A 27,044-nucleotide genomic window follows, 5' to 3' on the forward strand; every position below is an offset into this window, starting at 1 on the left:
ATATGGATTCTCGTCTTTTGAGACTGGTTTAATATATCTACCTATGGGTCTTGGACAACTTCTGGGTACTGTGCTGGGTGGATATAATACTGGTGCGGTTGTTTGCCTCCGTTGATTAGTTCAGGTCAACAAATTCTTAAATTCCACTTTTTTAGATTTCGTGATGGAGAAAGCACGCCTGAAGAGCGGTAGTCTGAAGCCTGTCCCTGAGAAGAGGCTGTTGGCTAGTTTACACGGCACACCCATAATGCCTATCGGCTTAATTTGCTATGGACTCACACTTTCCTTCAGAACACACTGGAGCGTTCCACTCGTGTTTTCATTTTTAGTCGGATTGGGAATGTCCTTCTCTGGTAATACGTTTTTGTATTGAAATCATATCGGAATTCGCTGATAACGTCTCGTTTTTTAGGAAACTCTTTGTCGACATATCTTATTGACGTATTCCCAGCATCACCAGCATCAGCGATGGCAGCTCAGAACCTCTTAGTGTTCTTACTTGGTGGATTCGGAGCTACTATTGTGACTCCAATCAGGAATGCTACGGGTATTGCAGGTGCTTATGGGCTGGGCGGCGGTTTGAACATTCTCGCCGCATTCTTCATTCTGTGGTTATACATCTACGGAGAGAAGAGCAGACAATCTCATGCTAGATGGAAGGCTGTTCCTGAGCCCACTGAAACTGTAGTAGAAATCTCGGATACCAAAAACTCCAATGACGAAAGCTCGTCAGATGGAACTGAAACTACAACTACAACGCCAACACCAGCAGCAAGTCCTCGAGTGTAAAAAAAATGATTATTAATACTATAAAATTTTAGAAAACTACATTGTTGCTATAGTGACTTTAGTAATAGATCTTGTACGGAGATTAATATTTGGCAGATTTTGTTGAACTTGAAACTCTTGACATCCAATATCACAACGATCAAGCTCGTAGCTTCTCAATAGAACTTGTACGGATTCAGAATGCCTTTGGGATCCAGCATCTCCTTCCATGCTTTTGACAAGGCGAGTTCCTGTTCTGTTTTTGAGTATGAGGCAAAAGGAGCCATGAGCTGGCCCAGTCCATGCTCTACGATTAGCGCAGCAATGTATCTGTGTTAGCAGGTACCCAAACCGTGCTTTTACTATTGGCGAGTGCAAACAGTTACCTGAGCTAACAGAACCACCAAGATCATGCACATAAGCATAGACCCAAGGCTCAACAGCCTTTGTTATATTGGGATCGATATTCCAAGTGCTATTTGATTCAGTCATGACATTCAAATGCAAGTTTTGATCACCTGAATATCAGTTGGGTTTGTCGTTGGTAAGCACCAAAAAGCAGTTCCAATGTCAAACACACGGCGTACCCATATGACCAAATCCATTCACATTCTTGACTCCAGCCACGCCTTGAAGATGAGACTGGAGATCTTGAACCATTTTATACATTCGTTTGGTATCGAGACTGAAATCCCATTTGATCCAACCGTCACCGGATTTGCCAAGTGCTTCTGGTATCCCATCTCGAATCCTAGAAGTTGACGAATTATTCAAAACGATGCTTGGGGGGGTATTGCATTTGGCGGTACCTCCAAATCGACGCCTGCTGAGATATGTCCTGAGCCACAACACCATCCACAACATACGGCTCTACCAACTCAAAGAAACGAGCAAGTTTTTGCTCATCGTGCGATTCGTTACTACCCCGTGTTTCGACAATGACGTGGAAGTGATCATCGTTTGGAGTGGGTAGCGGTGACTTGTGTGGTATGTATTTTTCGATGTATGAATGTATCTGACGATCCCAGAATTCAAAGGCGCTGAGGATATCTGATAGCTCGGTCTATCAAAATATGTTTAAAAATCAGTATGCCGTTGTATTGGTATTGTCACAAATTACGACCTACTCGGGCAACACGGAAGACGCTTAGAACGTTCTCCCAATCTTTGATCTGCAATAAGACTGTCTTTACACTTTTCGGGCTCTTCGGACACACGATGCTGGCCTTTGTGATGATTCCAAGAGTTCCTTCTGACCTGCAAAAAAAACATATTGAACGATACTTATCATGAAAGTGGAAACTCTCAAGAACAACATGTGTGACATACCCAATGAACATATGCCTTAGATTGAGACCAGATGAGTCCTTGCGAACAGCGTTTCCACATTTCATGATTGTCCCATCTGCAAGAACGACCTCTAGAGCCAACACCGTGCCATGAAGCGACCCATATTTTAAATATCGTAGACCTCCAGCGTTTGTTGATATGTTGCCTGAAAGATGGGTAAATGTTAACAGAGTGACATCCAACTCGCAAATCAAACCACAAGGATTTCAAACCTCCTATCATGCAGCTCCCCTTAGCTCCCAAGTCCAATGGAACGGTATATCCTTGATCTCGCAGATAATTATCTAGCGTTTCTAGTACAACCCCTGCCTCTACAGTCACCTAAAACGTCGAGCTTTAGCTCAAAATTACCCAGAGAAAATAGCAACTTGACAAAGTATTAAAGCCGTCAAAGCAGCTCACAATTCCAGAAAGGTAATCAAAAGCCTCGATCTTGTTCATTTTAGCCATGCTTATAATGACTTCGTCATGTACAGGAATGCTTCCTCCAACAAGTCCTGTGTTTCCAGATTGGATGCACACTGCAATCGTGTTTTCATAGCAGTACTTCATTATTGAGGAAACGTCTTGAGTAGATTTCGGCAGTAAAACTGCTTGTGCGTTACCCTTGTCTGCAAAACCAGAGCATTTAACAAACCAGAATAAATTAACCTCAATAGATGCGAATGGAGAGATTCTCACATTTCTTGAACCAATCAGTGTTGTATTGCTCCAGATCAGACTTGTCCGTCAGCACACATCCATTTGGTAATGTTGCGAGGAAATGTGTAATGTCTTTGATTTGAAGTTTGGTGAAATTGGCTTGTCGTGGTATCGAGGACGTATGATTACGTATGTTTACGCCGAATCGGCTTATATTGAGATCTGTTGGTTTTGGATGATGCACAGTTCCTTGCTGAACGCTGATGCGGTTGCAAATTCCAAACACATTCCGAGCTATTCGACTCATCTAGGGATACAAAAGCAGTTAGAACTCACGTCTTAGATATTAGAATACTGATGATGGACCTGCAGGATGGTGTTTGGTTGTCCTGGCTCACAAAAGTGATAAAACTTGCAACTCAGGAAGTGCAGTGTGACGCAACTCGCCTCAAGAGCTTGAAACTTGAACCCACACACTCCAATATTAATATTAATAGAATCTCTATAACGATGTGCTTGCATAGCGATCGAGTCTGAAAATAGAGTCTTTGGGTGATGAGTAGTGGAAATACGTGTATATACAGAAACAATATGAGGTTGAGTCCCACAAATAGAAGCTAAAACCATATTATGTCGCGTCAGAATCAGGCGGCTACAGTGTTCTCTTCTTTAGCAGTCCCCAATATCAAGAACTATGAAAGCAAAATGTTTTCAAATGAGGTCACTCCTGTTAAATTTGGACAGCAACAAGGCAATATACAACGTGAGTTACATACCTGCCCCAAGATGTAAAAGTCTAGCAGCAGGGTACCTCCACTTCCCAGCAACCACGGTAGATTGACCATTAGATATTCTTTGCTTAGCGACTCCATTAGTATTGATGCACAAAACGTCACATTTCCAACTACAGCCAGTATAAAAAATCCAACACTGAGTCCTTCAGTGGACTTCCTCTGATGATTTTTAGTGATTTGAGGGAATCTTGAGCCCACATACAAGATGGCTGAAGCGTATCCAGCTAGGTCGCCATAGAATCTCTCAAATGGCGATGGTACCATGGATGGTGTTATAGGGTTACTTAGAACTATCCCTCTTTGGGTAGCGGTAGTCATTACATTAACAGTATGGAATGCGAGGAAGAGTGTGATTGCCATCATCGGTACATTCTTCTTATTGCTACTAGCGGATTCAGTAGGGGCGCCGTTCTGACTATTAGAACCATCGTGCATCACTTGGGTATCGTTCTGGCCAGTCGATTCATCAGGCACTACTATGACTGGTGCTGATGATGGGTTCAGTAGTGGTGCTCTCTCATCGTCGTCTGCCAGAAGCTCGTCCTTTTGATATGTTTTCTCTTGGTAGTAGTAAAACTGGCCCAATAAGACCTATTTTGGCGTGAACGAGGTTTAACAGAGTGAGTAGGAGTTGCGAACTGGCAGTATTTATGAATAGACTTGCCACGTCAGCAGCAGTATAGTATGCAGCTAGTATGATCTAGATGAAGCAAACAATTAGAACTTGAGTTGGTTTGTAGTAATGGGAGTGGGGGAACTTACGACAGTGGGGAGCAGTTCGTTCATGATGCTTCCGACTAGGTTCAAAACGTCTCCACAAGTCCATATGACTAGGGGAGACAATTTTGGATCAGTAGGAGTGACATTGATGGTCTTTGATAAGTAAAGGTGAAGATGATAATGTCTGTGAAGGGCTTTTTCTGATGGTGCAAGATGTTACCCAAGAATGTTTTGGACAGGCCTTCAGCAGATTTCCGGCGGTAGTTTTCCCATATCTGAGGTATAAACACGACGATCTAGTTAAGCAAACTGGTGTGAGTCTATGTGTGCGTAATAGATGATACTTGAAAACTCAGAAACCAATCTAGTTTGACTCTTTAAGCTCACCCAGCAACAGATTGATAACCAGCCAACGACTGCAGGCAATATCGACATATTGTATGCGCTTCTGCTGCTTGGGTCTACCTGGATTAGTAAACAAGCTCGTTTGCGTGTGAATTGTCAACGTCACCACAAAAAACAGAAGAACAGGAGCCAACTCTTATTGCAATCGCTCACTTTTGCGGCTGGATTTACACTATGGAATTCCTAAGTAATCTAGGGGCCACTTCGGGCGACTTGTACAGGCATGTCTCGCCCTGAAGTAGTCAACATTCCAAATGTTTAACCATTCCCACTTAGACCCTCTTATTTCGAGCTGGTGAACGAGGACAAGATGAGAGACATGTTGCGTCCCGCTCTCAGATATGTCCTGACTGTCTATGCTCAACGCTATCCACGTTATCTCCTGAGAGTCGTCAATCATCACGAAGAATTGTATGCTCTACTCATGATCCTCGTCGAAAACCACTACCTAAGAGAATGGGGTATGTCCCCTCATAATTGATACTGCTACTTCTTGATGCTTGACTCCGTTTTCCGTATTCTAGGATCCTCGTTCGCTGAAAACTTTTATGGTCTAAAGAGAATACCCACAAGGAAGGGCTTTCGAGGCAGAGTCTCTGAAAAGCTCACAGACTATCACATATTCGCATCTCTCATATGTCTGGTATGTGCTTACTGTGTTGGCCTTGGCTCCATTCGCTCTGACACAAATTGTCATTAGGTGGTGATTCCTTATGCTAAAGGAAAGCTGGACGAATACTACGAGACTGTATCTGGAGGTCCAGGCGGACAATTATTCGGTGATACCTTTGATGAAGAGGAAGAGGCAGAGCATGAATCAGTACGTGACAAGTGGTATTAGTATGATACATCCATACCGACTGACAAGTCATACTTTGGTTAGTCCATGATACCACGCATACTTAAGAGAAGCAAGAAACTATTCAAAACAGTCTATCCATATGCCGATGGAACGTATGCTGCTCTCTTGTTTGCATATCAACTAGCATACATGTATAACAAGACAGACTTTTACTCGCCATGGCTGCATCTAAGCGGAGTAGAAGTGCGGAGAATGTCTCCAAGAGACTTTGTAAGCAATCAATTACTGTCCTTCAAATCTATTCCTGCGATGCAGTCTCTGACGTCACTACAATATAGAAGGAACACTCTGAAAAGGAAGAGTTGGTTAAAAAGGCACGAGATGCTGCCTTTGCGTCTGGATCACCACTGCAAATGGCCAAATACTTTATGAGTCTGGTTTCAACACGGGGCTTTGACTTTTTGAAATACTTTTTGCCAATGAGTATCTTCTTTTTCAAGTTTTTGGAGTGGTGGTATCAGTCAGGTAAATCACGGAAGCATGTTGAAGCGCAAAGGCGATTTTGGCCCTTGTCAGTTTTGTGCCTATGCACCTCTAACTAACACCCCCACCACCTCACACAAGGTTATCACAAGCAGGCAAATGCTCAGCCCATTCCACCCCCGCCAGAGCCCATACCAGTAAGCAACAAATACAAGGATTCTGTTTGGGATATCAGGTTGACTTGTTTTTTGCTGTAGCCGCATCCTGAAGGATTGGCAGTTCCAGAGGACCGGTCTATTTGTCCTATCTGCAACAAGAAGCGTACAAATCCTACCATGTTGCCTAGTGGATTTGTGTTTTGTTATCCATGCATCTTTAGATATGTGGAGGAAAATGGACAGTGTCCAGTGACATTCATGAAAGCTACCACCGAGCAACTTAGAAAAGTTTATGCCGTTAGCGCATAAACACGTTAACACGTAGTTTAGATAAATTAAATACCATCGTATTGTTTGCACAGAAAACAGAAATAAAATCTAGCCAAGTTTGTATGCTCTATTGTAGTTGTTTGTGATTTCATATTTCCAATAAACGCACTAGACACATACAAGTACAAACAAGAAGAGTGCCAGATCAAGAAAATGAGCTACAGATCAAGCTCCAGAGCAGCAGGATCAAGCGCAAAACCAAAGGAATCAAGTAAAAACGACACAGCAACTCCAAGCACTGCAACAGAACCACTCAAGGGGGATACAGAACCAAGGAAGGGAGACGCCGGATATGCTGTTGCACTTTATGATTACAGAGGTGCTACTGATGAAGAACTAGACTTTGATGAAGGCGACACGTTTGAAATTTTAAGCAGAGAAAGTGAAGATTGGTGGTAAGAAATTCTCAACCATTTTTGATCATACATTCAATACCATGACAATTTGTCTTCATTCTTATTTACTGTATCTAGGTATGTTAGATTTACAGATGATGCAGAGGTTGAGGGCTACGTACCTTGTACATACGTCCAGTTGACAACTGCAGATGAAATTCGACAAGGGGAAGAGGACGATCAAAGTGGAGACGAAAATGCTGAAAAAGAAGATGATTATGATGAGGATGAAGACGATGAGGGTGAGAGTGACGACTACGATGATGACGAGGATGAAGGGCGTGACTATGAGAATGTTCCCGTTTCAGGCAGGTCCATTGTCTAGTTACATATCAAGAAAACATCTTTTATCTAACAGATGTTCTTTCCTTCACTAGCCCTGGCGGCGGATCTCAAAGCTCAAGTCGCCCATTATGCCAAATACCGAGATCTGCTCACACCAAGTACTCCAACAGCTTCAGCTCTAGCTTCTCCACCTGTGAAAGTGGAAGGATTGAGTGATTTGCCTACGGGATTTAGACCTTCGACGCTTGCTTTTGCGGCTAAACATGGTGAGAAAAAAACATGATTGACTGCAGGCCCTATATCTGACGCTCAGTTACATTTTAGGTGTGGGACGATTAGCATCTGCTCTGTTACCAAAATTGGATGAAAGTGGTCTTGGATTCACGGACCTTGCATTGGATTTAAAGAAGAATCGTGTAAGGACTCATTGTCGCCAAAGTGAAGCCTCACGAAAGCAAACCCGTTTCTTGGAAAATCTAGATTCGAAGACGCACAACCAAGTTGAATGTCGCGTTTTCAATTCTGGAAGCGAAACATATACCACCGCCACCAACAGGATTACGTGTCCTTGGTCGGCATGTGCGAGTAGCCATCTTTGATCGAGTAGCTGTGGTGGCCAACATGCTATCAGTTAATGCGGTAGTGAATCAAGACTGGTGGAGGTTTAGTACTAAGGTTAGTGGTGGCACTAATGTTCACTTTATGGTCTGTAGCTTTTTATAACGTAGTTTTTTGGTATTTTTAGGCATCACTCTTGTTCCCAAAAGATGATGAAAACACATGTTTGCTGCGAGCTAACGCCGCTGATTTCCGTCTTTGTGTCTTATTCGAGCTGTGTCTGGTGGTTGCGAAACCAAATTCCACTGCTACCGGTGAAGGTACATATTCTGCTGACAGCGAAGAGTGTCATTCAAGGAGAGATCCCTCAAATATCCAAATTTAGATGTTGAAGACGTCAGCTGTGGATGGGGAATATTTCCACTGTATACCGCTGACGGTGGGCCGGTCGAAAACAAGACATACGAAATCAAACTGTACGGAGGAACACCTTTGGACAAGGATGCAAAGACTTTTGAAGTGGAAGAGAAGAAGGGATTTCTGTCAAATCTGATTAATCCGAGTCGAAGCCCTAAATTGAGCATTCGCGTATGGAAGCTTAGTAAATCTGCCATGAGACGCATCAAGTATGAGAGATGATTCTGTGATTCGTTGAGAAGACACCTCTAATTCCTGCATTTTCAAGTCAACTACCAGACACTCTCTTGACCTTCTTGTCGTCGGTACCACCACTTGCAATGTTTCGCTCGCTGTTGGCTACATGTCTACTCGTGCCACATGAATCCAGAGGCCTCAATTTAGCACCGTCGTGTGACCCAGCTCTTGCTCTCGTTCCCTTCCTCATGGAACAAAATGATCTAGCCAGGCTGCTTGAAATCGTATGGGAGAAACGATTCCATGCCATGAAGCGACGTGAAAAGGTTGAGATGTGATATTTTTGGGTTAAGAAGTGATTGCTCTGAGGGACTAACGTTTACTCTCCAAAATTGTAGCGCTCTGCACATACACTACACCAACGTTTCTTGGACGCCTGTCTGGCAGTTTGGCCATTGGCTCATATTGTGGGAATGCCAGAGTATATTCCTGGTGACTTTGAGAGATCTCAAGTAAGTGTAATGCAAATCGCTAATGTGGGTTGGATCTAAGTTTAATTAAAGAGGCGTCCTCTACTATTCAGGTTCGGAGGCAATTCATAGACTCCTTCTCTAGTATCGGACTGGTGGAGATGCTGGGCAAGAATCCACATTTGCTGACTTATGAGGCTTTCGACGCGAAGGAAGTGACTTTCGATTACTTGAACGCATTCAAAGAACATGTTCCTGTTGCTTCATAATTTATAATTTTGTAATTTGTGCTTGTATTATTGTTGACGCGTATCTTTAAAAATAAGTGTGAAAGAGTCGTGAACACTGTCAGCAACTCGATGAATTCGCAAAACAACGATGACACGAGAAACCACCCTCAAGCAAATGAAGGAGGCTGAAAAGCGAACAGCAAAGGCAAGTTTAGCATTCATTTATTTAGCTCGCTTTGATCGTGTATTGTTATGAAGCCAAACCATCGTATTGCGAAAAACATTTATACCATTTGTCGTTATCAATTGGAAGAGGAGGTCAACAATGGCCTATACGCTCGTGAATACATCTCTACGCTACTAATTAGCTGTATGTGCTCCCATAGGATGACAAGCGGAATCCGTGGAGGTGGTTTGAGACAGCCCTCTGGATTATTGCTGGTGTTGGCTTGACTATCGGCCTCAAGATCGTTCCGTAAGCAAGGAATCCTCATTTGAATAGCGTTCGAGTTTTGAGATCTTTGCTCTGGTGATGTTGCATGTGACTTCCGTGAAGCTTCTCACCTACATTTTATAGGATTCTCTACGCAGAAGCCTTGCACAACCACAGTATAATCGTGTGGATATGGATATCAGCGACGCTCGGCTTCTTTGGAATATTCGCATGGCTGCAGTATATAAGGCCTCGAGTGCTTGGAATTCCGTTTGATCCTAATCAGTGGGAGAAGACGGCTCCTCGACACATACAGGTTGCTACTGCGTGTGGTGCGGTATCGATCGTGTCGCTGATAGTGGTGTACTGGAAGTTCTTTAATGTCCTGTCGTTTATTATTGTTGCGTGTCAGGTTATGGCGTTCATGGCTACGACTTCATTGTTTTGAAGGACGCTGAATCTTCGGGGGTGCTGGATATAATTGGGATACCAGATGTTGGGAAACAGCCTCTATCATTGTATGTACAGTTAGCTCAATATAATTATATTATTTTTGATGACATGCAATTTGCTTTATGAAACTCTGTACAAATGTGTTTTTATGATTCCTTGCTACATCGCTTTGGATGTGTCTGCATTAGATGATGAAGCTGTTGCTTTGGTGGCTGGTGGAATAGGAATATACTGTCCAGTCATTGTTGCCTCTGGCCCCGTAGCTATTGAAGGTGTAAAGGTGGTGTTGCACGTTGGACATATGGGATGGTAATCACAGAAAGCTATTGGAGTTTGATACATGTTACCATACACGTAGCTGCAGCGAAAAAAGAAACGGTGCTCGTTGTACCTGCCAAACACACACTGCAGACAAAGGCCTTGTCGATAATACGACGATGACAAAAGCAAGCTGCTCTCAAATCAACATTTTCAGCAGCTGGGAATACCAGATAGTCTCTTGCTTGAACGTCGGCCAGAAAGAGAGTCTACTCGAGAACGAGTCGATGAGATGTGTGTTACTTGTTTGACCAACAGAAATTAGCGTACGATGAGAGTTTGTAGGAGCATCTTGATATCAGCGACTTCATGATAGACTCCTTTCGTGAGGTACGAAGCCTGACCCAAGAATACAGATGGACCACCAAATACTCGACATACATCAATAGGAATAGTCTAGGTATACAGCTGGTGTGAGATACGACGACGACAGAAGGTAGCTTCACCGTCATATGAAGCCATGCGTCTGTTAAGCTCACCGATTTCTGTGCAGAAAATGATGCGTTCATCAGACCCACATATTCACCAGCATTGTCAGGGGATACACTCAAGACGAGTATTCTACCCTGAAATGGCATACCGTGTGATTGTTTCTTCTTCTTGCTAATGTCTACGTTTGGTATGCACTTTAGCTGAGGCTAAGGAAGGTTCAAGGGAGCACACTCACATGCAAGGGCCATAGCGAGAGCAGATGCAATAGCAGGCTTGCCTAATTGTAGAACACGAGATGTGTATTGGCAACAATGGTGATGAAAGCACGATACTCACTAGGCGTCTGATCAGCATCAGGACGAGTCAAGGATTTGATATTTTCAGCAATAGTTTCGTTGGCTTCCCAGAATGTATGATATGCAGAGCCCGACCTTTGAGAGCTGAGATCTACAGGATGCGGCGAAGGATAGACGTATTTGCTATTGAATAGAGGGTTGATGTGATTGTTGATGAATCAAGGCAGATGTGATCTATTGAGTACCTTCCATGGTCCAAGCCAGCAGCAATGACGGCGACATCGGATCCATGCGAGTAGGCCAGATGAGTATTTATATACATGAGTATGGCATTCATGGCCTGGGAAGGATCATTTCCTGTTTTGGCCCATTCCGAAGGGGACAAGTCAATGATTGCCACTAGCAAGTTGATTTTCTCTATAATGGACAATATTGTAACTGCATGAGTATACACGAAACTATAATATAAACGCGTGGCAATACCCTCATTCATTCTGCTCCAGATTCTGCCGCAGTCACTCGTATAATGTTGCTTGCTATGCACTAATCCTTGAAACCAAACACCTGCAAAGTATACTATACAGACATACGAGAATGTGGGCACTCAAAGCACTAGGCAGCCTTGTATTCTCACAGGATGATGGCGGCCAGGGAACTAGTCTCCTCCAACTGCAATCAGGACTCTTCAATAAGGTCAATCCGCTTCAATTCAAGAATCCAACACAATGCATCTTCAAGGAGGCCTCTGCTACTATACAGAAGACAACCATGCCATTCCATTATCAACTAGTCATATCTAGGATTTACGAAGACGGCGAACAGGAACTAGATGAAATCGATCCTGATCGTCTCGACGCTGAACAGGCATTCCTCATTGATGAAAAGTTGGGCTTTAGGCTCGTATCTCGCTCAAATAATCATAAATCGATACTATGGAAGGATCCTGGTGATGATACGGGCTCCCAGCTGTTGGAATTCGTCATTGACTCCTCTATAAACGACCCAACTATTGTCGCTTTCGAATCTCTGCTCTACCAATGCATGTTTGAACTCAAACACGGCTCCAGTCAGGGCGATGTACATACTTATATGGCAAACCAAAAGGCTGCTGGTGGTGCCAGTCCCGCCCACACACCCATAAAACAGCAAACCCCATCAAAACACACACCACTTGCTCGATTTGACTCGTCAGCGTCTCCAGTATCATCTCCACTAGCAAATAAAAAGCCAGCATCGAGATCATCGGACTTGAGGTCTTTTCTGGCCGTCAAGTCAGAACCATCATCATCATCGACACCTGCCAGTCAACCAAAAGGACTCGTCGGAGGTGTAGCACCCAATATAAAGTCACAAGCAGGTCCCTCTGGAACTTCGTTGATCAAAATATTGAATGCTCCACTATACTTGTACCACCCAGAACTCAATCAATTCAGTCCTACACATCCGTCCGTCACGCTCGAATTGGTACAGACTGCTCCATATACATTCTACTTGGTAATCACTGATAGAGGAGCACCCGTAGTATCGCAGATTATAAATGATACCATGTCACCCACCTTCAACCGTGAAGCGCAGTCCTTTGTCTGGATTTATACCGAACCAGACACTCGTATTATATATTCCCTTTCCATCAAATTCCCAGACTCGCCTTCCGAAACTGCATTCAAGGACATGCTGGGTAAATGCATGTACGAAACAAATCATCATGAAGCCTTTGGTAAAGTAAAACAGGATGAACAACGATATCTAATCGATGCATATGAAGAAGATACTGTCATGGAGGACGCATTCGCTAAATTGGGTGTCAAAGATGATGAAGACGATGAAGAGGAAGAAGACGAAGAGTCTGGTGACAATGACGAAGAAGAAGAAGAAGTCGAATACGAAGAAGATTCTCCGTCCACCACTCGTGGCGGTGACAAGAACTCGGCTCTAGCAGTAGGATATAAATACGATCGATCTTTTGTTGTACGAGGCAACCGCATAGGTGTTTTCAAGCATACAGACGATAATCGACTCGAATTTAGCACTACCATCGACAATGTCCGAGACATGAACAACAAAACCTTCTCGCCCCGAAAAGTAATGCTACACGAACAGGACTCGTCTATGCTCATAATGAAACCGAACGAAGAGCATTCGATATTCCGCATGGATCTGGAACGTGGTCGTATCGTAGAAGAATGGAAAGTAGACGACACAATTCCCGTAGATAGCATATTGCCAGATTCCAAGTTTGCCCAACTCACTCCACAAAAGACCTTTATCGGTATCAACCACAATACTATATTCAGAGTCGATCCTCGATTGTCGGGTAATAAACGAGTAGACGCAGAGACCAAACAATATGTCACAAAGAATGACTTCTCATGTGCCGTCACTACCGGTAAAGGAGAATTGGCGGTAGCATCTAACAAGGGTGATATCCGTCTTTTCAACAAGCTCGGATTGAGAGCCAAGACTCAACTCCCTGGATATGGTAATCCTATAATAGGTATCGACGCTACAGCAGATGGTAAATTAATTGTAGGAACCTGTAAGAACTATCTGTTATTGCTTACTGTCGTCACGGAAAGTGGTGAATCTGGCTTCCACAAACCCATGGGAAGTGAAAAGCCCACACCTCGAATGCTCAAACTAAAACCAGAACATGTAGCATGGATGGGTGTAGAAGTCTCATTTACTCCAGCTCGCTTCAATACAGGTGAAGATACACAGGAAAAGACTATTGTCACATCATCAGGTCCATATGTCATTACCTGGAATCTCAAACGTGTACTTAAAGGCGCGTTGAATGAGTATCACATCAAAAAGTATGACGATACAGTCATATCTGATCAATTCAGACACGGATCTGATGATTCTATTATTGTCACCCTGCCTGAAAATGTCGAGATGATTAATAAGAAGAAATTGTCTACACCACAAAAGCTCTTGAGGAGTCGAAGGTCTATCGTAAACTCTCCTTATTGAAAACCCATATGAAACCCGTAGAATGTTTTTTGTGCAAAAGATGTTTGTAGGCAGAGGTTGTAGGCAAAGATTGTACCAAATAAATCACCCCTTTCTGTGTAACTGGGTCTTGTTGAGATATGTTACTGCTGAATGATATGACTTGCAATTCAGAAACTTCATGAAGTTGCGTGTAGATGATGCAATGTTCGTTTAATGTAGGAGCAATACTAATGTACAATAAATTGTGTTTTTATAATTATAGAGTGTGTGTGTCTAAAAGCAATTTCAACCTTGCTTCAAGAAGCCTCCAGATGGATCCATTTTGAGTTTTCCATTCGTTTTGAAGTACCATTCTTGGAGTGCCTTTGCGAAAACAAAGGAAAAGATTATTTTTATCGAATGGACATCTACCCATGATAAATGTCAAAACTTACCTTGGCTGGAATGTAAGTGGCCTCTGTACTTCCAAAAGTGGCAGATGGGATTTGAGAAGTGTTGACTGCAAAGCTTGTTAGATAATTATAGAGGTTCTATGTTGAGAGGTATATATACGAGTTAGCATCAAAGTTTTATGTAGCACGTAATACCAATTCAAAAAGCACACATACCTCTATTATCAACGAAACCATCCTAACCGGATCCCTTGCGGGTACAAGAGCAGTCGACTCGCTTTGCATCATGTTGGCGTCCGAGCTACCCATCATGCTCATGAGACTTGATGTATGAGGGAGTTGTGGGAGAGTTGAGATCTGGCTAAATACCGACTCAATAGGTTCGATTGATATGCCAAGCTGGGCTGTGATTGATATGGGGACTTCATCAACCATGAGATCGTTTGTAGACTGGACTTGAGATTGAAACCATTCCTTGCCGCCGAGTTTGAATATGGCAGAGGGTTTGTCGTTGGAGATCATGCCGAGGAGACGCCAGCTGGTTGTTGATGCGCCGGGCCTAGAAATGTAAGTCGTGTGTTAGATGATCAAGACGTTGGTTTGCGTGAATAGATGAATGCAGCAAGAGAAGAAATGTAGATGATATATACCAGTGCAAGAATACGGTGCAAGCAAAACCAGCAGGGAGGCCTTCAGTCAGAAACACGACGACATGGTTGATGTTTTGGGCGTCGGTCAGTTCAAACAAGTATTTGGTGGGTTGGACTAGAGTGTAGATGATATAATCGGTTAGTAAAGGAAGGCTTACACACAATGTACGGGTGATTGTACCTTGTTGTAAGTTTGTCTGAACCTACCCGAGCGCTTCAAGTTAGCAAACGAGCATTCGGCAATAGCTAATAAGATGAGTAGGCAAGACATACCATTCGCCCAGCTACGATACATCCAAACATGGTTTGATCAAGTCCACCAGCCTGTGGGTTGCATTCCGCGAGGTTGGCAATAACACATTCGAACAATTTGGAAGTTCATGGAGGCCGATAGAAGGTGTAGGTGGATGTAAGCTGCTTCTTTACGCGTGTATTTATTGAAATAAAACCATACAAATCCTGTTTGGGCGTGACTTTTGGTGCTTCTCGTGGTTGCTAGCGTGACTTTGACTTTATGACTCGTGGTTGACTCATTCATTCAAACGCCTTTTTTGCAGTTCCATCTCAAAAGTACCAAGAGAGAAGAGAATATTTTATAGGAATTCTAAACAAGGCAGTCCTTCTTCATCACTAGTAAGTGCTGTCTCTGATCTAGACAAGCGTTCAGGTTTTGGTTTGAATTTACCCAAGGTGGGTTTTTGCAATTAAAGCCTCATAGCTTTATGTGAATTTTATGTATTATGGCATTTACTGATCTACCTTTTGAACTTGTCGATCTGCATATTGTCGCACATTACGTGCATTGGCCTTCCCAACATGCATCAAAGGTCAATCAAATTCTAATCTTCGTCCTTACTTTTCTTACCTCAAGGTAAATCAACATGGCTTCAATCAACGTATCAACCTCGGCACTACCTGTACCTTCTCCAAAACAACGCGCAAACAAGACCGTATTGATGGGCCTAGATGAATCCCGACATTCCTCAGGTGACGATTTCACTCGTTTTTCTCTTTAACATCCGTCCACACCTTTCTCATCACAATATCTCATACCTAGCCGCCTTGCAATGGGTATTTGACTACTTGTTGGTGTCCGGGTAAGTCGGTGGTGTCAGATCCCTCATGTAGCTAGTGTTGACAGAGTCCTCATATCTACATAGAGACAAGCTGGTCGTCGTCACTGTCATTGACAAGGAATCCGAAAGGGAATCGGTACGTTTTACTTTGGACACAAAAGCACTACCCCAGGCTCATCAAGGGTTTACCTACCTTCACTTTTTGGTTGGTAGACCACTTCCAGGGTCAAGACATTGCTTCGAGCTGCTTATGAAGCTGAAGGAATCGCAGTCTCAATGGGAACTCGTGTCGTTGTCTCCAACAATGCAGGTATGCAGTGATGTGTGCATTTTGTGTGATTCGCGTCGAATGTGTTGTAACCTCGTAGGCTTTTACAGGTCAAGCCATCGCCTCTCAAGCTGAAGAAGGTAACAAGTTGATCAGTTTCCTATGTTTTTTTTTTGGTCAAGTATATCTTTTCAGTAGTTTCGATGAATTTAACGACTAACTCCATCATTTGTAGTCAAACCTGCTTTTCTGGTACTGAGCAGTGCTGGTAAGAGTCACGTTGAAGGCCTATTGGTTGGCAGCGTGTCCCAGTATTGCATCAAGAATGTGCAAGAGTAAGTGAAGACCCAATGTGTTGGTGTGAATTTGCTACTTGCTTTTGATTTTGGTTGCTAACACGACAATCTCATTTCCAACCCACAGTTGCCCAGTCATTATTGCCAGGATGACCAAGAAAGATGAACTCACTGATTCTGCTGGAAACGTTGGAAGCGAGCGAAAGAGTCCATCCTGGTTCTGATTTGATTCCCTGCATCGCAAAATTGTGTCCATCATAAGTTGCTCTTTCAATGTCAATGAATAAAAGCATCGTCAGTCTCAAACAAGGACAGGTTGTTTCAATGTACAGTGTGTTACTTATGATATATGTTATTGACATTGTTATTACAAGGCAGTCTGCGTGACTGCAACATAGTCCTTTTTGGGACGCACAAGGTCTGGTAATGGTTTATTAGCATCCCAACCACCCATCATTTGACGCAGAGCACCAACTGATGACGAGAATGGTGGTGGACTTCTTGGCGGTAACGGTGGTATAAAATCATCTAGATGGTTGCCCTCTGTTGCTTGGATTGGAACACTGATAATTTTATTGGCGTTTCCATTTTCTAGAATGGGCGGCGGAGGCAACCACGCGCCATTCTTGAATGTCGGCGAACGAATTCGATTATTACTGTCTCCTTGTGTCGATGAAGACGAGGATGACACGAGGCCTCCAACATCGTTTCGTGGCTCTTCCTCAACCCTATCACCGAGTTTGTAAGTACATAATAAAGATAAGCATTATTTGACCAACACGAATCATACCTCCAGTTGGATATCGTTTGGCATAAGATTTTGAGGTTGGGAAGGGTATTACGAAGATTAGAAACGTTCAGACCCACATGATTCATTAACTGCAAAAAGACAGTGAATCGACTGATTGAATGATGAAGAAAGTGCGACAAGGTCTACCTGCTCGACATTCTTGTTTAGCAAAAACACTCCATAATCAAACCGAAACCGATCAGAGCCTCGAGAAAACAATGGGAACCTGCGAGATGACCAATAGTTCAGCAAATGCGAATTTTTTTGGCATTAGTGCAGTATCAACGTACTCATTGTTATCTTGATACTGCTGGCTCACTCCATCAATTATCGTCGCTCGAGAGGACATGGGCCGAGGACTATATCTCAAAGGCACTTCCAAATAGAATGCAATCATACATATCAAATGAGCTGTGAAGCCAAGGGCGGTGGCAATCTTTTCGTCGTCTTGTCCTAAGACAGACCCATTGTAGATCATCAGACGACGAGTGAATTTAGATGATGCAATCACACGGCTTTGCAAACTGACCTGTGTAGTCAGCGTTGGGTAATCGGAGACCGCATATGGTATAAGTGAGGACATCAAACGTTGACTGCTCAATAGGAAATATGTCTTTGAGATTAGTGATCAACTCTCGTTGCCGTCTACTAATCGACAGTGTAGATTTGGAGACGTCGGTCCTATTTAGAATCAATTTGTTGGAATGAGTAACGTGCAGAGTAACCGAGATTATGCTTTCAACATCAAACTGACTTTTTTCCTGACAACAAATCACGACGGGACTCTAGAGCATGTCTTATAGCTTCTCTAGAAACTTGAGAGTCCTGAAGTTGCCGTCTTCTACTCAGTATGGTATTCTGCAAATCTTTTAATCGATGTCGATCTAGGGTGGGTCGAGAAAGAAAAATCAGTTTAATTGAAGGAGTTGAAATCATTGCAACGAGTGGTTGTCACACCTGCTTGGATATCTTGGGTGAACGATGTGATTTCCTTTTCAATCAAGGAGATTCTAGACTTTTGGTCTCGATATTTCCGCGTCTATTAGTATTGTCATGAGCATGCTGTTGCTAATCACGACAAACATCAAAGCCATATTATTGAAGAAGCACATCGAGCTTACCAGAGGCGCTTTATCATGGGTCGGCGAGGCCATTAGTTGTTGAGCCTCGTCCACTAGACTACAATTGCTACACTGCAACTCCCAAATCTCTTGTTGAGCTGCTACAATCTTTGCAATGGCATCATATTTGTACGATGGCCGTATCTAAGCATGACAGATTTCAATGAGCATGTTTTTAAGACAAAACAAAGGAGCATGGATTCGCGGCAATGAGACGAGACCTTGTTGCCATCAACTTTAACAACTGGAGCATCATCATCTGGATGCGTCTGATCCACCAATCGCTAAATGCAAATTCAAGCGAGGTCAGCTGTCAGCGAAGACATCTATAAGGTACGGTAGGTTACCGGTGCCAATTCATCGCCGATAGTAAAGTAGACACCTTCCAAGCCAAAGAGTATATAATTAGGAGGCCAATTGGCGTCTACTTGCGTCAACTATCAATGACAATCATGTGATGACGTGTTAGCTCAAGAATTAGTGTGGTCGTTCTCATCCCGTAGATTGAATAAAAAAAGAAAAGCATTCTATAGAGCATGTACCTCGTTGGATACAAAGTCCAAGTGCTTTAGACTGACTTCGGTTTCGACAATCAAGTGATATTCCGAAGCATCGTGTAGCCGTGCCCAGACTTTGAGGATGAATCTATCTAGCGAGTTGAGCATTCTGGGTATCAGTGGTTTGGAATGCGGTCGTTCTGGTAGTGGTGGTGCCTCCTGATCCTGCACTGCTGGAGGTTGTTTGGTCTCTTGATCTTCAGATTCCTGCGATGTAGCCGTCCCGTCTGGCAAGATGGGAGAGATCCATGGCGATATGGTTGCTTCAGCCACATTATTCCAATTTGGATTCTGAAATTGACAGTGAGTGTATTAGAACGAGTTAAAATCATCAGAAAGTTTCAAACGTGTCTTACACACGACGCGACCATCAATTCACTTTGAAAAAAGACGGGATCTACAAGAGATAGATTAGGAAATTTAGTACGTATGCCATCAGGGACAATGACGATGAGGATGAATACGAGGTGATTCTGGCAAGCACAGTTCGTAGAATGTGTCTGGCAGATTGTATAGATTAACACGAGCAGGAGGTCGTTTCGAAGAAAGCAGCGATGTGGAAGACAATGCGGCATCCGGTAGAGTGACATTGCGTATATGCAGCGACTTGAGATGCCGTATTCGTCGCTATAAATGTAGACAAGATTCAGCCAGATTGTTTGATGAGTTTGTTCAATCTGAAATACAAAGCAAACGAGAAGAAAGCAGATATATAATGTGGTGACGTACCTTTGCAGCGAGCTGACTTATTGGTGCAGTTGGATGTGATGCCATCCTGTCTGCTACCGAAAATCAACTTGGAGATCAAACACGAAAGTTCACATTCAACTGGGACGTGATCGCGTAAACGTTTCACGGTGGTATTGAGGATAACTCTATTGCAACTGATTCTGCAGTCGTCCGCATATTTCCATATTTTGAAGTGGACGCTCTCGTCGCGTCTCCTCAACTACATCCGTGACGTCAAAACAGCCAACATGTCTTCAAAGAAGACCAGTACCAAGCGGACTGCTTCTGCTGCAGCTAGTAGCCAGCCAAAAATAACAGCTTCTCAATTCAAACAATCCAAAATCACCGATAGAGCCAACAACAACACTACCAAACAGAAATCAACTGAATCTACCAGAAGGGAGGATACGACTATAGCCACTCCGAAATCTACTACCTCCTATGATGATGCAGAACTCAACTTCTTGATACAAGAAGATCAAGAACTGAATGAATGGGGCCCTTCATCTGACGTTGAGGACGAGGACGACTATGAACAAGTCAGACCAACCAAACGGGCGAGACAAGATCATGAAATAATACTACCACTGCCAAAGAAGTCGCCCAAACCTACTCCATCTGCAAAGGTTCCCGTCGGATTGCCTACTGAAATAAGGTGGGTGACGACCCAACATCACTTGCTGCCATCGCCCAACGTCTAAAGCTCGCCTGTCTCTTGGAATATAGGAATTGGTTTACCAATCGCGCTCAAACAATCCAAATCTTGGAGGCTTTTGATATGAACGGTAAAGTACGTATTGTCTAACCGTCAGTAATCTCGTCAATCGCAGTGTCTGACGCTTTCAATATCGATAGTTTGGACCCATCGTTGGACTAACTCGCTTGGAACGCTGGGAAAGGGCAAAAAAGTATGGTTTAGATCCTCCTGAACCTATTGGGGACTTTTTGAAGAACGAGTTTGTCAAAAAGGATGACGAATTCTCAAAGAATTTGTGGCATGATCGATTGTAAATTCCATATAGCTCGAGGAAGTGTCTCATTATCAGCCGTGTAACATAACTTTGTAATTGCGCTTCAGAATCGTATATAGCAGCCCTTCCTCATTGTCGTGTTGTTTGCATGAGATAGCAGTGGTCTTGTGCCACAGCTTATAAAGCTGGTCGGCTTGAATAAGCTCGCAAACTCGAAAAGTTTCTGTAGTTGCAACTTCCCCTTCCTTAGAAACCCAGCAAGCTACGCAAAAGACTTTAGGCGAACGAAAGTAGAACGAAGCGAACGAGTGCGCCCAGGATCATTTGGTGCGGATTATTACCACTGATCTTGTGCTCTCCCTAACAGTGCGGCCTTAGTTCTCCTCATTCGTTCCTGATAAAATTTCTAACAATTTTTTCTACACCATCGTGTAGGACCCACAAGTCAATCCTCCACCATGTTTTCGTTTCTTAAATCTTCCAATTTTGACTTTGATGGAAACGAGGATTCGCCTGAAGATGCAAATGAATCCTCGTCGAACGTCTGGGCAAAGAAATCTGCATCTGAAATAGAGAGGAAAGGAAGCGACTCTGATCTCGACGAGTCTGAATTCTACTCAGGACCACCGTCTCCAAAGAGAACTCGTAAATACTTGCTTGCTTAGGAATCGTCGATTTGAGGTGTCACTCACGAACTGTTTTAAACATTTAGCTCCTGGAAGTCGTCACGGCAGTCCTGCACCCACTTTGCAGCAGCAGCATGGTCTATTGGATTTGATGGACGTGATTGCAAAAGATGGAACGTTTCAGAAAGCTGCTTCACCACAACCTACAGAAAGTCGACTACCAATAGAGACTCGGCCAGGTCCGCTACCACGTGGAATGCTGACTAGGTCTCCGAAGACTATGGGGATGCCACTCGATCTTGATATTTCTAGAAATATTCCTCAAGCTACACCACGCCCAATATTGACTCGCTCACCCAAAACCATGCCAGTCGAACTCAACCCATCTCGTTCGATGCCTGACGAACCAAGTCTCCCGACGCCACGTGGAATTCTAAATCGCTCGCCCAAAACCGTGCCCATCGAGCTGAATTCATCACATTCTATAACTCACGAGCCGACTCTCCCTACACCACGCCCAATGCTAACTCGCTCACCCAAAACCATACCGATCGAGCTACACTCATCACATTCTACATCTCAGGAGCTTATCGAGTCATCTTCCAAGTCGGTGGAACATGATTGTAATCTATTACCAAAGCCTCTTCCAGGACAACTTCGACCATCTAATAAGCCCATGCTCTCCGAAACTCCCAAAAAGAATCAAGAAACTTTCTTTGGTGGCATTGCTAGCGGAATCGCCAAAGAATTTAATCTGGCCTTCCAGCCTCCGTCGCCATCTCCACAACGCTCAAATCCCAACCAAGATTCGGCAGGTACAGGAGCCGCTGTCGAGTCACTGCAGCTGCAGATAAAGGAATGGAAGAACAAGTACGCTGAGCTGGAGAAGCAAAGCGAAAGGCTTGCAAGTACAGCCATTGATCCCAGTGAATTAGACTCGTTGAAAAAATCCAATGCCGTTTTGAAGGACAAACTCAAACAAATTGATGAATCTCGTGGTAAATCGGTCAAGCCATTACAAGCTCAAATAGAGTCTTTGGAAGCCGAAGTCGGCAAGCTGAAAGACGAGTTGGTTGCCTCTGTTGTCGCACTTGATGCAGCCAACGATGGACACGCCGATTACGTGGCCAGTCGTAAAAAGCAGAACCAGGAAGTCAAGAGCTTAATCAAGAAACTCAAAGGCGAACTGGCAGAATCGCAACAAGCCAGCTCACAGGTGCCAATGATGCAAGCTCAGATTCAACAATTGACGGAGCAAGTAGAGAAATCAAAGAAAGATTCCTCTGCTGTACTGATGGAGCGTGATTCCATTCGTTCTGAGCTGTCGGCTGCCTTGAAGCAAAACAAGGCCCATTCACAGTCGTTGGATCTAAAGACGCGAGAACTCAGTCAAACCCGATCAGAAGCTCTAGAACGAGTCAATGTCTTGAACGGAACCGTGCAGGACTTGCAAGCAGAATTGAGTCTGGTTGTAGCAGATAGGGACAAGGTGAAAGTCGAGTTGGCAGATCTCACAATAAAGATGCAACAGCAACAACAATTGGACGGAAGGAGAACTCGTACTTCGTCGAACAGACTGGCACGTCCTATAAATGATCTCAGTACAGCCCATAAATCCGCACCAAACTCTCCACAACGTAATGTTTTAGCTCTAGCAACTGAAGTTGAGGACGAGCATATTGCACCTCAGCAACCTATCACACCCATGGAACGTAGTGTCAGAACGATGATCACCACATTTGCTGCTAACGACATCTCGAACGATCCTAAATTGGTCAAGGCGTTGAAAAATGATTTGTTAAACTCTACCGTGCGAGTTGGCAGACTCGAAAGAGCTCTCCAAGAACTAGAAGATCAATATCGGTTGGCTCAGGAGACGTCTATACAAAAGGAGCAAAAGTTAGAAAAAACGGTCGAAGCTCTGAGAAAGCTCAAGAATGAATACTCAAGTTTGCAGACTACACATGTCGCCACCAACAGTCAATGTATTGAGCTGAGCACTCAACGTGACGATATCGTGAAACAACGAGACGAATTCAAGAAACAGGCCTTGAAACTCAAGGACGAATTGTCGAAAGTGAAGGAAGATTTCACAAAGCACAGTGAAGAATGCAGCCAGCAAAGACAAGAGTCGAACCAGCAAAAGAGTGATATGACAAAGGATGTTGAGAGATGGAAGAAACAAATCAAGGAATTATCGCAACAATTGGAATCAATCAAAAAGGAACGGACCGAGTTACAAGCCAAGTTAGCCGAAGCTGAGAGTAACTACAAGGTTACCAAACAAGACCTCGACAAGAGCCGTGACGATATTGCGAAGAGCAGAGCAGCCATGACCTCTATAAAACAAGAGCTAGAATCGACCAAGTGCAATCTCAATTCCAGTCAACAGCAGCTGGTTTCTTTAACTCAACAATTGACTCAATCGCATGGAGAATCCGAGAAGCGCCGTCAAGATCAAGTTACCAAAATCGAGTCGTTGCATGTTGAGCTACGTAGGGTTCAAGATAACCTTTCGACACATCTCGCTCAAAAGGAAGTTGACGATAGAAGCATCGACCAGAAGACATCCGTACTCGAGGAGACCATCTCCAAGTTGACTGCCACCAATGCATGTTTGTCTAAACGTCTAGATGAGCTGGCAGACGAACGAGACAATCTACGTAGAGATGTGAATGATAAGGGTATGGCATTGGCTGCCCTAGAAACCCAAATCCAAACAATCAAGGATGTAGCTGCTCGAGATAAACACAGAGAACTTCAAGCCGAACTCGTTAAAATGAAAGGTGTAATTGACGTTGCTCATGAAGAGGCCCTCGAACAAGTCAAAACGAGCCTGCTGGCACAAACTCAATCTCAAGCTGAAATCTGGCGTACTGAACTTGAAGGTCTAGAACAAGAACGATCCAAAGCCGTCGAAGCCTTGAATCAAGTCCGTGTCGAGCTAGTAGGACTTAAAGATGAGCATCAAACACTCAAGAAGGCCCACGTTAGCGCAATTGAAGCTCATCAACACCATATATCCGATCTTACTACCAAGCAACACACTCCAAAGTCTGGATATCAGGGCTCGCTAGATACCCTGTGGAGTGAACTGAACCGGTATAAGCTTCTCGTGGAGGATTCAGACAAGACGTTAAAGACTGTCAGGGCTGAATATGAGACCCGGCTGACAGTATTGAGTAATCAGTTAGCTGCTGCAAGGCATGATTTGTGTGATCGTGAGAATGCGCATAGTCAGGAGCTCAAGGTGGCTGTTACTGAATGGCAAAACCGTGTGGCATTGGTGAAACGACAGAATCCTGCTGTTCGTGACTTGAGAAAGCAAGCAGTATCCAGGAATCTCAACCCTACCGATATACCGACATCCAATGGTGCTAGTAACGAGGAAATCGAAAGTCTCAACAAGATAATAGGTTCTCTGAAATGTGAAATCGAAATCCTGAATGCTCGTGTTAATGGAGAGGAGGTTGAGGTAGCCGAATCTGTCAGCCAGGAGCAAGAGGACGATGATCCAGAATGGCAGGCTTTTGTGGCAAGCAAGCAAGAATCTATACAGCAGCTGGTTCGCGGAATGAGCTGTCTTGAATCCAACCGTGTTGTACCAACGTCAATCATATACGGTGATTCTGGAGTCGATGTAGGCTCTCATCCTGTAGACAAGAATTTCTTGGAGAGAGAAAAACTGCTTGCTGAACGAGATGAATTTATAACTATCTGCTTGGAGAAGATTCGACGGTTGGAGGTTTCTAAACGGGCTCTTGTTGTTCAGCACAAGGATTATGAAGCTGCTGTAACCGAACACGTCGATCAATTGATTTTGATCATCAAGAGCTGGTGGTTGTGGTCCTCAGGCATGGTGGACTTCAAACGTCGAGTCGAGCTTCAAGGATGTGGTGTTTGTGCACCCAATGTCATTGCTGAGACTCCTCAGGTAAAGAGCATACTGCAATGTAGCAATCAATGTTAACTCACAAAACCACTTCATTTTTAGCATCAAGATCCTAGTGTAGCAATGGCCAATTCATTTGCAGCATCGGCAGCTCACGCCGTGCAATACCAAGCGCAGCTACAACCAGACAAACGCAAAAGGCACTGGTTTTTCTAATAGCGTTATATAGTATAGGCAGAATGTACACTTCACTCAATAGGAAATATACAACAAGAAGTGGATAATTTACTTGTGGGGGGGTTTACTCGAAATACAATCCAAAAACCATAGCGATACAAAACATGGTAGCCTTTTTGAGGTAAAGCAAATTTTGTCAGCGACAAAGACGACGGAAGGATCCAAAATTCAAGGGTCTTACGTTATGGTAGCTCGATGAAGCAAATGAATCTGTTGAAGTGTCCCACAGGGCTCTTGATTGAGCACGGATTCCTTGTCCTTTGAATTCTCCAATTGTAACGTCCACGACGATCTTGTATCGATCAAAGTCAAACTCTACAAGACACAAAGAGATTGAGTCTAGGGAAACACGGTAACAGAGCACTATTCTACAGTTTGTCTTGAACTTACTCTTGACTGCGAATAATATCTCGTGTGATATTGTTTTGACTAGTTCCGGTGTCTTTTCAGGGTCATACTTGACCTTGTTGAGTTTCTCTACTAGTATTTCATCTACCATTCGTTTTACAGCTTCACTTCGGAATCTAGAATATGTGTGTACAAGGTCAGTGTCAACATGTATCAACATCGTTCCGAGGGTGGATCAATTCTGAAATAATAGTAAACAACAGTTCCATGCAATAATAAAGGCATTGCAAATGTTGAAATGACTAGATCAAAGTCCCGTTACAGGATATACGCACTTTCTATCAGGTTTCATCTTGTACGAGTTTTCATACATGACAGCCTGGGTAGCAGCACCAGCAGAAGATCCAGCACTTCCTAGACCACCACCAGTGGTACCATCACCCTTGTTTACATTCCTCATACTACCCAGTTGAGATGCCCCTGCGAGATTAGAACGGGATGTTCCAACCAGATTTCCCTTTGATCCATGTAGATTGGATTTACTAGCCAATAAATTGGTTCGACTGCCCGCCAGATTATTCCTGGACGATACACGGGTAGCGGACGACAATGACTTGTTTGGCGATTGTCCTTGGTTTGACATGCTCTTTCGTGGCGACGGTGTTGTTCCTTGTGGGTTTGAGGGCGGGGCAGGAGCAGCACTGGATTCATTATCGGGCGCATCAGTTACCTCTATGGATTGTGGTGCCTCCATCCTGACTTGTCTGCTCTGATCTGGCGTAATTAATGCAAAAATGTTTCAAGTTGTTACTTATAAAATAAAAGGAGCGTGATTTCAAGAAAAGAACGCAGGAGCAAGTGCAGGAACGCGCTGTAATATAATAATGCACACGCTATGCGACACGTCCTGTTGAAGAACGAGTCGATACAAGACAATTTCAACCATTTTTGCAAGCGTGCTTCTTGGACAATGAAACCCACCACTGCACTGTTTACTCAGCGACCTTCAACAGCGCATCTCTCGTGTGAAGCCAGATGTCTGATGAATTCGATGTGACAACGTTCAACAACCAGACAAGAGGTTCACAACCTTGAGCTTTGACAGTAATGGGTGACTGAGGCCGATTAAGTTTATTTTCCCTTTTGGTAGTATTTACAGAGAGAGAGGAGCCTGTTCGATGTTGATGATATACGTCTATCTAGACCTCTGTTTATGTTTT

The 27,044-nt window shown here is 43.7% G+C and overlaps 9 protein-coding genes across 9 annotated transcripts; 4 read left to right on the forward strand and 5 right to left on the reverse strand.

Annotated features, from left to right (window-relative positions):
- Positions 1-944: 944 nt before the first annotated feature.
- SmJEL517_g04764 (uncharacterized protein) lies at positions 945-4,709 on the reverse strand (the record flags this gene model as incomplete). The annotated part of the gene is made up of 15 exons (XM_031170692.1): positions 945-1,075; positions 1,155-1,286; positions 1,356-1,519; positions 1,578-1,831; positions 1,896-2,025; positions 2,098-2,263; positions 2,331-2,439; positions 2,521-2,729; positions 2,800-3,067; positions 3,417-3,452; positions 3,537-4,145; positions 4,222-4,254; positions 4,317-4,384; positions 4,495-4,570; positions 4,662-4,709. 15 exons carry the CDS (start codon positions 4,707-4,709, stop codon positions 945-947), a joined length of 2,433 nt encoding a protein of 810 aa, XP_031023336.1.
- Positions 4,710-4,853: 144 nt separating this feature from the next.
- SmJEL517_g04765 (uncharacterized protein) lies at positions 4,854-6,431 on the forward strand (the record flags this gene model as incomplete). The annotated part of the gene is made up of 8 exons (XM_031170693.1): positions 4,854-4,894; positions 4,956-5,140; positions 5,204-5,322; positions 5,380-5,499; positions 5,563-5,751; positions 5,820-6,006; positions 6,106-6,161; positions 6,222-6,431. The coding sequence occupies 8 exons, from the start codon at positions 4,854-4,856 to the stop codon at positions 6,429-6,431; spliced, it is 1,107 nt and encodes a 368-aa protein (XP_031023337.1).
- A 174-nt stretch (positions 6,432-6,605) lies between these two features.
- SmJEL517_g04766 (uncharacterized protein) lies at positions 6,606-9,865 on the forward strand (the record flags this gene model as incomplete). The annotated part of the gene is made up of 11 exons (XM_031170694.1): positions 6,606-6,847; positions 6,926-7,142; positions 7,206-7,398; positions 7,457-7,548; positions 7,613-7,807; positions 7,878-8,010; positions 8,076-8,316; positions 8,376-8,610; positions 8,683-8,796; positions 9,371-9,459; positions 9,562-9,865. 11 exons carry the CDS (start codon positions 6,606-6,608, stop codon positions 9,863-9,865), a joined length of 2,055 nt encoding a protein of 684 aa, XP_031023334.1.
- Positions 9,866-10,029: 164 nt separating this feature from the next.
- Positions 10,030-11,409, reverse strand: SmJEL517_g04767 (uncharacterized protein; the record flags this gene model as incomplete). The annotated part of the gene is made up of 8 exons (XM_031170695.1): positions 10,030-10,133; positions 10,262-10,397; positions 10,459-10,584; positions 10,668-10,798; positions 10,856-10,897; positions 10,957-11,099; positions 11,162-11,333; positions 11,400-11,409. The coding sequence occupies 8 exons, from the start codon at positions 11,407-11,409 to the stop codon at positions 10,030-10,032; spliced, it is 864 nt and encodes a 287-aa protein (XP_031023335.1).
- A 101-nt stretch (positions 11,410-11,510) lies between these two features.
- SmJEL517_g04768 (uncharacterized protein) lies at positions 11,511-13,889 on the forward strand (the record flags this gene model as incomplete). The annotated part of the gene is made up of 1 exon (XM_031170696.1): positions 11,511-13,889. The coding sequence occupies one exon, from the start codon at positions 11,511-11,513 to the stop codon at positions 13,887-13,889; it is 2,379 nt and encodes a 792-aa protein (XP_031023328.1).
- Positions 13,890-14,156: 267 nt separating this feature from the next.
- SmJEL517_g04769 (uncharacterized protein) lies at positions 14,157-15,216 on the reverse strand (the record flags this gene model as incomplete). The annotated part of the gene is made up of 6 exons (XM_031170697.1): positions 14,157-14,234; positions 14,306-14,401; positions 14,480-14,822; positions 14,914-15,028; positions 15,095-15,116; positions 15,187-15,216. 6 exons carry the CDS (start codon positions 15,214-15,216, stop codon positions 14,157-14,159), a joined length of 684 nt encoding a protein of 227 aa, XP_031023329.1.
- A 578-nt stretch (positions 15,217-15,794) lies between these two features.
- Positions 15,795-16,777, forward strand: SmJEL517_g04770 (uncharacterized protein; the record flags this gene model as incomplete). The annotated part of the gene is made up of 7 exons (XM_031170698.1): positions 15,795-15,900; positions 15,971-16,010; positions 16,074-16,125; positions 16,203-16,299; positions 16,368-16,397; positions 16,493-16,592; positions 16,681-16,777. The coding sequence occupies 7 exons, from the start codon at positions 15,795-15,797 to the stop codon at positions 16,775-16,777; spliced, it is 522 nt and encodes a 173-aa protein (XP_031023315.1).
- Positions 16,778-16,920: 143 nt separating this feature from the next.
- On the reverse strand, positions 16,921-19,795 carry SmJEL517_g04771 (uncharacterized protein; the record flags this gene model as incomplete). The annotated part of the gene is made up of 14 exons (XM_031170699.1): positions 16,921-17,281; positions 17,344-17,432; positions 17,491-17,569; positions 17,634-17,796; positions 17,873-18,024; positions 18,098-18,227; positions 18,301-18,382; positions 18,465-18,608; positions 18,686-18,748; positions 18,812-18,901; positions 19,007-19,312; positions 19,378-19,418; positions 19,486-19,648; positions 19,751-19,795. The coding sequence occupies 14 exons, from the start codon at positions 19,793-19,795 to the stop codon at positions 16,921-16,923; spliced, it is 1,908 nt and encodes a 635-aa protein (XP_031023314.1).
- Positions 19,796-25,540: 5,745 nt separating this feature from the next.
- SmJEL517_g04772 (uncharacterized protein) lies at positions 25,541-26,578 on the reverse strand (the record flags this gene model as incomplete). Its single annotated transcript, XM_031170700.1, has 4 exons — positions 25,541-25,588; positions 25,658-25,791; positions 25,867-26,000; positions 26,160-26,578. The coding sequence occupies 4 exons, from the start codon at positions 26,576-26,578 to the stop codon at positions 25,541-25,543; spliced, it is 735 nt and encodes a 244-aa protein (XP_031023317.1).
- Between the last annotated feature and the right edge of the window lie 466 nt (positions 26,579-27,044).

Source organism: Synchytrium microbalum (genome assembly GCF_006535985.1).
Source record: "Synchytrium microbalum strain JEL517 chromosome Unknown SmJEL517_scf0035, whole genome shotgun sequence".
NCBI lineage: Eukaryota > Fungi > Chytridiomycota > Chytridiomycetes > Synchytriales > Synchytriaceae > Synchytrium > Synchytrium microbalum.